An 8,472-nucleotide genomic window follows, 5' to 3' on the forward strand; every position below is an offset into this window, starting at 1 on the left:
ACAGGGGGATTTGGGGGACCCACAGTGACCTCTGGGTATGGGGGACACATGGTGAGCTCGGGGTGTGGGGACACACAGGGACAGGGGGTTTTTGGGGGACCTCTGGGTATGGGGGACACAGGGACAGGAGGATCTGGGGGGGACCCACAGTGAGCTCTGGGCATGGGGGACACACGGGGACAGGGGGATTTGGGGGATCCCACAGTGAGCCCTGGGTATGGGGGTATGGGCACAGCAAGGAGCTCCCCACACGTGCCCTGTGCCACGAGAAGAGGCCGGAGGGGGTCCCCAAAAAGGACGGCAGGGTCCCCAAAAAGCACAGCGAGGCTCTTCCCCCCTCCGCCCCCTCCTCCGACTCCCAGCGTGGAAAACATGGAAAAGCGAAAATGAAAAGGGACCGTTTTCCGGGAATCTCTGGGAGTGACCAGCGGCCGCTCCGCCCCCCTCCCCCAAAATCCCAACCCACAACCCCCGACCCTCCCCCTGCCCCCCAGGGCCACACCAGATTTTGGGGAGGTGGCCTGTCCCCCCCATCCTGGTCCCCCAAAATCCCCTTCTCCCATCCCGGGGAATTTGGGGGCGCGGACGTGGCGGCCCCTCCGTGGGGACAGTGGCTTTAGAGGGGGGGGACACACACCGATTTTGGGGGGAGAACAGGCAGACCCCTCTCCCCAGACTGGTTTATTGTGGGGGGAACTGGTTCCTGCCCTTTGTCCATCGTCCTGTCCATCCCAGGGCTGGCTCTGGCGCGTCCCAGGATTCCGTGTGTCCATCCCGCGTGGGTCCAGCTCATCCCGGGATTAGCCGCGTCCAGCCCAGAGCTGGAGACAGCTCGTCCCGAGGCTCCGTGTGTCCACCCCAGGACTCCACGCGTCCATCCCGGGGCTGGATCCGGCCCATCCCAGGGCTGCGCTCCGCAGGAGAGCCGGGCACTGGATCCAGCTCCCGGCCCTGGAGCCCTTCCAGCCGGGATTGGGACCGGGACAGAGTCCAAATGGGGCGGGAGGGCAAATCCCCGCTCCCGGGTGGGTGCCGCGTCCTGTCTGCCAGGCACAGCCACTGGGTGCTGCTGTGGGATCGGGATCGGGATCAGCGCCGGGACGGCCGGGAAGGACACGGGCTCCCCACATGCCCCCGCCAAAGACCTGCAGCCCCCCGAGACCCCACAGCCCCTCGAGACCCCACATCCCCTCCGTCAAAGACCTGCAGCCCCTCGAGACCCCACAGCCCCCCGAGACCCCACAGCCCCCCAAAACCCCACAGCCCCCCAAAACCCTGCATCCCCCCCGCCAAAGACCTGCGGCCCCTCGAGACCCCACAGCCCCCCGAGACCCCACAGCCCCCCCAGACCCCACAGCCCCCCGAGACCCCACAGCCCCCCAAAACCCTGCGTCCCCCCCAGACCCCACGGCCCCCCAAAACCCTGCAGCCCCCCCAGACCCCACAGCCCCCCGAGACCCTGCAACCCTCTCAACACCTTGCAGCCCCCCCAAAACCCCGTAGCCCCCCCAAAACCCTGCAGCCCCCTCCACACCCCACAGCCCCCCCCAAAGCGCTGCAGCCCCCCCAAAACATCCCCCCATCCCAACATCGGCTCTCCTCGTGCCCGCCCTCCCCCTCCACTTACACATCCTGGCCTCGCCCCCCCTCTTCTCCAGCATCCCGGCGTTCCGGGGGTCCCAGGGACCCCAAAACCAGCGCGGGGGCTCCGCCAGCCCCCACCGTCCCAGCGGGAATCCCGGCGGGAATCCCGGCAGCACCTGGAGCAGGGAAGGGGGGATTTGTGGGACCACGACCCGTCCCCCGGGGGGGGGTTCCCCGGCCAGGAGGGGACCCCCAGCACCCCCCCCCTACCTGTCCGGGCACAGCCGGGGGGTACCAGGGTGGGCAGCGGGAATCCCACCCCAGGAACAGGAGTTTGGGGAAGTTGAACTTGTAGGTGAAGCGTTTGCCCTTGGACTTGTGCAGGATGTGTTTGTTGTAGTAATACCTGGGGGGGGGGGACACGAGGGGGGAGCAAACGGGGGCGTTAACGGGGGGTCGCAGCCCCCCGGCGAGGGTTGGGGTCCCCGGGTTGGGGTCCCCGCGGCACCTGAGGGCCCTGCTGAGCTTGTCGTAGTTCATTTGGGGTTTGCGCTTCCTCCTCCCCCACAGCCGGGCCACCTCCTCGGGGTCCTTGATGACGAACTCGCCGTCCCCTCCCCGCTGCCAGGCGATGACGTGGCGGAATTCCTCCTTCTCCAGCAGCTCCAGGATGAAGTGCCACAGCTGGATCTGCCTGGAGCCCGGGCTGGACTCGCCTCGGGGCGCCCAGTCGGGGAACGGGGGCACTGCGGGGCCAGGGGGGGCACGCTCAGGGCTCGGGGGGGGAGGCTCGGGGGTGTCACCCCGAGGGAAAGGAGCTGCCCCCCCTTCCCAGATCCCTTCCCAGATCCCTTCCCAGATCCCTTCCCAGATCCAAGGAGGATGAGGATGGTCCTGCGCCATCCCCGGGTGCCTGAGGGGCTGCAGAGAAGGGACGGGCGGAAAAGTGGGGGGCTAAAAGAGGGTCCTTCACCCCCGCCCACCCCAAGGTCCGGCGGGGATCCCCCGGGAGCTCTCCTGGCCCCCGGGAGGGTCGGGAAGGACGGGCAGGACGGGCAGGACGGGCAGCCCCTCTCACCTGATGCCCGGGAGGGGCCGGGCAGGACGGGCATCACCTGGGCCAGGTATTCCCGCGGCATCCTCCGGCCTGGGGGGGCAAAGCAGAGGAGCCCCGGGGGGAGAACCTGGCACCGGGATCCACCCGGGATCCACCCGGGATCCGTCCGGCACTGGATGGGGGGACTCACCCGGGACCTGAGGGATTCACCAGGACCTGAGGGATTCATCCAGGACCTGAGGGATTCCTCTGGATCTCAGGGATTCACCAGGACCTGAGGGATTCACCAGGACCTGAGGGATTCCTCTGGATCTCAGGGATTCCTCCAGTCCCCGGGATCCATCCAGGACCCGGGATCCATCTCCAGCCTCCGGGAATTCTCCCGGCTCCGGCTCCAGCTCCTTCTCGGTGGTGGTGGTGGTGTGGGGGTCCCAACCCCTCCCCTCCTGACTCACCTGCAGCCCCCGAAGGGCTTTTCCCGGGCTGGAAAATCCCACTGAGGGTCTCCGGGAGCATCTCCCGGGATATAAAGGAAGGGGTGAAGGGGGGGCCGGGGTTAAGCCTAAATCTGCTTATGGGGAGGGTGGGGGGAGCGGGGGAGCAGCGGGGGGGGGGGTGTTTGGGGGTCCAAAGGAAAAGTCCAACCTGTTTGTGCCCCTTCCCGGGCGCTGGGTGGGTCCCTCCAGTGCCCGATTCCAGATTCAGCCAAAAAAAAAACGGGAATAAAAAAGATCTGGGAGCGACGGGACACAGCGATGGAGAGGGTTTGTCTCCTCTCTTGCTCCCCCTCTCCCGATTCCCGGCCCCGTGTCCCAGCCGGGAAAATCCAACCAGGATCATTTGGGATAATTGGATCAGCCTGGGGAGGCAAACGGGGCTCCGGGAGCAGCAGCTCCAAAGGGCAGGAGGTTGTGACCCCCCCTTTGAGGGCCTGGATGATGGGGGGGGGGGGGGGCTCCATTCCCGGTTTTTCCTCTCCCGGTTTGCTTTCCCATCCTTGTTCATTCCCAATTTCCCATTTCGGGTCTCGGGGAGGTGCCCCCGGGACCCCCATGGAGGCTTGGAACCACCTCCGAGCAGGATTTTTCCACGGATCAGGGAAAGAGGAGCCCCAAATTGGGGTGGGGGGTGTCCCCAGGGCTCGCAGGGAGCTGATCCCACAGGACTGCTCGTCCAGGTTGGGATTTGGCCGCGTTCCCGCCCCTTTATCTCTCCCAAATCCTGCTCCGAGCTCCTTCCCCAGCCCTGCCCGGGGACATTTCCCCTCCCTGCCCAGGTGGAGGTGAGGGGGCTCTTTGTTTAAAAGCGTTTAAATCCGATTAAACCAAGAGGATTTGGGAACGTCGGAGCAGCCTCCGGGCAAACCCCGGAGGGGTTGGGAATTTGGGGGGGATCAGATCCCGGGGCTCATCCCGGAGCTGCCACGGAGGGATGGAGAAGGAGCATCCCGAGGTGACACCACATCCCCTCATTCCCGGGGCTGGGAGACGCCCTGGGATGCAGGATCTGATCCCATCCCGGGCTCGGAGCATCCCCTGATGTCCACGGAGGTTTCCCCCTTCCTAATTCCCACCTTTCCATCTCCTGGCACCGTGGGGTTGGAAAGGTCCGTCCCGGGATTTGGGATGTCCCTCCCAGGACTGGATAACAGCCCATCCCGGGCCTGGATAAATCCATCCTGGCCCATCCTGGGCTCCAATGCCCATCCCGGGGTTGGGCACTGGGGGAGAGGGGAGCACTGGATCCAGCTTCCAGCCTTGGAGCTCTTCCAGGTGCCTGGGATTTGGGCTGGGATCGAATCCTCTTCATCCCCTGAGCCCAGTCCTAATCCCCAAAAGCTCCTTGGGGTTTTCCCTTGCTGCCCAAATCCTCTTTGGACCCGGGAGCAGGAGGGGCTGGCACGGGCACACCAACAGGAGGGAACAGGGAGAAACCTCCCCCGATTGGGGAAAATGGGGAAAAATGGGGAAAATGGGGAAAAGGAGACACATTCCCTGTCTGCACCAATGGGAGAGAACAGGGAGAAACCCCCTGGATTTGGGGAAATTGGGGAAAATGGGGGAAAGGAGACACATTCCCTGTCAGCACTAACGGGAGAGAACAGGGAGAAACCTCTGGATTGGGGGAAATAGGAAAAGGAGACATTCCCTGCCTCTCCCAGTGCCCACACCAAATTCGGGGCCGCTCATCCCCTCGGGAATTCCGGGAATCCTGAGTTATCCAAGCCCGGAGCAGCCAGAGGGTGGAGGGAAAAGCTCCCGGTGCCCAGAGCCCCCATCCCACCCACGCATCCAGGGATGCACAAACGTCGGGAAGCACAACTCCCTGCCCGGCCGTTCTTCCCATCCCCGATGCCAAGGCCATTCCCGGGAATTCCAGCCGGCTTTTCCCTCTCCCGGCTCTGTCGGCGACGCTCCGATCCCGGCTGGATCCCGGCCGGAGCCTGGTCGGATCCCGGTGGGAGCCAGGCGGGCGCGTCCCGGCAGCGCAGAGCCGGGTGGAGCCCGGGAATGTTTCTTGTGGATCCAGGAGCTGCCCTGGATCCCGGGGGGTGCCCACCCACGGCGGTGGGAGCGGTGCCAGGCGGGAATTCCCCTCTCCGTGCTTTTCCCTCCTTGGAACTGCGGGAGGAAGGGCTGGAGAGCGCCGGGAGCCGCCGGGATGGGGAGGGAGCGGGGATGGAGCTGGATCCGTGTCCTGCCGGGATCCTTCCCTGCTACCGAGCTGGGATGTTCCCAGTCCAGCCCTGGGGATGTTCCCAGTCCAGCCCCTGGGGATGATCCCAGTCCAGGCCCCGGGATATTCCCAGTCCAGCCCTGGGGATGATCCCAGCCCAGGCCCCAGGATATTCCCAGTCCAGTCCCAAGTGATGTTCCCAGTCCATCCCCTGGGGATGTTCCAAGTCCATCCCTACTGGATGTTCCCAGTCCATCCCTACTGGATGCTCCTGGTCCATCCCCTGGGGATGTTCCCAGTCTAGTCCCAAGGGATGTTCCCATTCCATCCCCTGGGGATGATCCCATTCCATCCCTACTGGATGTTCCCATTCCATCTCCTGGGAATGATCCCATTCCACCCCAACTGGATGTTCCCATTCCATCCCCCAGGGATGATCCCATTTCATCCCTTGGGAATGTTCCCAGTCTAGTCCCAAGGGATGTTCCCATTCCATCCCCTGGGGATGATCCCATTCCATCCCTACTGGATGTTCCCATTCCATCTCCTGGGAATGATCCCATTCCACCCCAACTGGATGTTCCCATTCCATCCCCCAGGGATGATCCCATTTCATCCCTTGGGAATGTTCCCATTCCACCCCAACTGGATGTTCCCATTCCATCTCCTGGGAATGATCCCATTCCATCCCTACTGGATGTTCCCAGTCCAGCCCCTGTGGATGTTCCCATTCCATCTCCTGGGAATGTTCCCATTCCATCCCTTGGGAATGATCCCATTCCATCCCTACTGGATACTCCCACTCCACTCCCAGGATGTGCCTCAGCCTTGGGGAGAACCTTGGAAATCCCCCCTCAACCCAAATCTCCCCCCCCAACCCAAGAACTGAGACCCAACAGCACGACTTTGTTAAAAGGTTTATTTAACTTTTTAATTTGAGGTAAAATACTTTTTGTTTTCTTTCAACTTCCATAACAAAATACAGAGCTATCAGATACCCCTGGAAAAAAATATGTATATTATACATATATTTCTATAACATTACATCATATATATATATAATATATATATGCAACCTTTTTTTTTTTCTCTTTTTTTTTCTTTTTTTTTTTTTTTCCTTGAAGACTTTATAGAAAGTGGAACGTCTAAAGGCACTGCACAATGGAGTATTTGAACTACTTTACATGGTATGTACACGGACACACACGTTCAATCCCAGGCTCTGGGTGATGTATCCTCGCTAATCCCTGCGGAATCAAACTCCAGGAAAAGTCAAAGAACACGCCTCAGGAAAAAAAAAAGTGATTTTTTGGAAAAAAAAAAAAAAAAAAAGCCCCTCAAAAAACCCCCCCTTTTCTAACTTAATAAAGTCGCCTTAAAAGCACTAAAGAAAAATCAACGTTTTTTTTTTTTCTCCTTGTTAAAAACTGATTACTGGTTATTTCAGCAAACCAAAAAGAAATTCCTCCTTGTGGGTGTTTTTTGGTTTTTTTTTAAAAAAAAAACCCCACCAGGATCCAGAAGACAAAAAAAGAGAGAGAAAAAAAAACCCAACGGAAAAAAAAAAAATAGCTTTAAAGAACAAAAACATAATTATGGAATAAATAAAAGGAAAAAAAACCGAGGGACAACCGAGCGAGGGGCCCGTTAATGCTCCTGGAAAGGGGCTCTTCCTCCTCCTCCTCTTCCTCCTCCTCCTCTTCCCACCTGGATTTGGGAAGGGACAGGGCTCTTTGCATCCTCCCCGTCCCACCTGGATGGTTTGAATTCCCAAAAAAAAATAAAATAAAAATAATAAAACCTTGGCCTTGCTGCCGATTGTCCCGTTCAAAAAGTCTCTTTTTTTTTTTTTTCCCCCTACGGATTTTCCTCTACCAACTAAAGAAAAGCTCAAAAAAACAAACAAAACAAACCCAACAAACAAACAAACGAACGAACGAACAAACAGAAAAAAAAAAAATGGTTTTTTAAAACAATTAACATGCTCTTGATTAATTCATTACAGGTGGACGTGGAGATCTCAAACCACTTAAAAAAAAACTTTTTTTTTTTTTTTTTTTTTTTACAAGTTCAAAGGATTTTGGCACATCGGAATATATATATTTTTATTTCTTTTTTTTGTGTGTTTTTTTTTTGTTTTTTTTTTTTTTCCTCTTTTAAATCGATTATTTTTAAATGTATTTATAAGCGCCTCTTCCTCCTCCTCCTCCTCCTCCTCTTCCTCCTCTTCCTCCTCCTCTTCCCAGGCTTTTCCAGGCAACGGGAAGTCCGGTTGGGATCCCGAGGGGGGGTTGCTCTGAGGACCCCTCCCCTCGAGCCGGTGGCTGATCCGCTGTTCCTGAGAACGGGAATCCTTTTTCCCTGAACGTGGAGCTCCCGCTTTTTTTTGTTTTTGTGTGTGTGTGGGTTTTTTTTGCAGTGCAATGGCTACGGAAAAAAAAACAATTCCCGCCCTCTCCCCCACCCCGCCCATCATTCCAAACTTTTTTTTTAAAGCCAAACGAGTTCCAACTTTTTTTTTTTTTTCATGGTCGTTTTTTTTTCCTTGTTTTGTTTTTTTGTTTCTTTTCTTTTTTTGTTTGTTTCATTTTTTTTTTTTTTTTTGCCTCGAACGAAAAGGGGGCGGGGCCGATCCCAGCCCCCCCCATCCCTCCCCCCCCCCAGAATTCCCGAATTCCCGCCGGGCTCCGGCACTTTGGAGGATACGGATCAAAGCCGGGAATGGGGAAAGGCCTCGTGTTTTCTAATTCCTGAGTTCACTCCTGGACACCCTCGGCGGGGTTTTTGGGACGATCCAAAGGCTCCTCGTATCCCGTTTTTTTCCCCTCCACGCTCCAGGAAAATCCGGAGCCCATCCGGGTCTCGCCGGATCCGACTCCCGGGATCGGCTCCCGGCACCTCATCCCGGCGGCCCCCCGGAATCCCTGCCTGAGTTCCGCTTCCAAACTGTGCTCCTGACGCTCCCGGAGCGGCTCCCTCGGGAATCCTCCCCCTCGGGACGCGGCTCCGTCCCCGGCGGGGTTTTCCCCAAAAAGCTCCTTCCCGAGGAATCACGGAGGGTTCATCCCGGTGCCGGGACGGGAGCGCGTTCCCGAGGGGATCGGTCCCGAGGGGAATGTTGGTTGGCCGGGTAGGGAAATAAGGAGGATTGTAGC

General features: G+C 58.5%; 1 protein-coding gene across 1 annotated transcript; it reads right to left on the minus strand.

Annotated features, from left to right (window-relative positions):
• Nucleotides 1-1,857: 1,857 nt before the first annotated feature.
• Nucleotides 1,858-3,121, minus strand: LOC127465031 (ETS translocation variant 3-like protein; the record flags this gene model as incomplete). The annotated part of the gene is made up of 4 exons (XM_051775518.1): nucleotides 3,097-3,121; nucleotides 2,663-2,731; nucleotides 2,093-2,330; nucleotides 1,858-1,990 (listed from the first exon to the last, which is right to left on the minus strand). Coding segments are annotated over exons 2-4 (432 nt in total), but the record flags the coding sequence as incomplete, so codon positions are not given.
• Nucleotides 3,122-8,472: the final 5,351 nt, after the last annotated feature.

The sequence above is a fragment of the Manacus candei genome, unplaced genomic scaffold (genome assembly GCF_025592945.1).
Source record: "Manacus candei isolate 608988 ecotype Guabito, Panama unplaced genomic scaffold, ASM2559294v1 h1tg000308l, whole genome shotgun sequence".
NCBI classification, from domain to species: Eukaryota; Metazoa; Chordata; class Aves; order Passeriformes; family Pipridae; genus Manacus; species Manacus candei.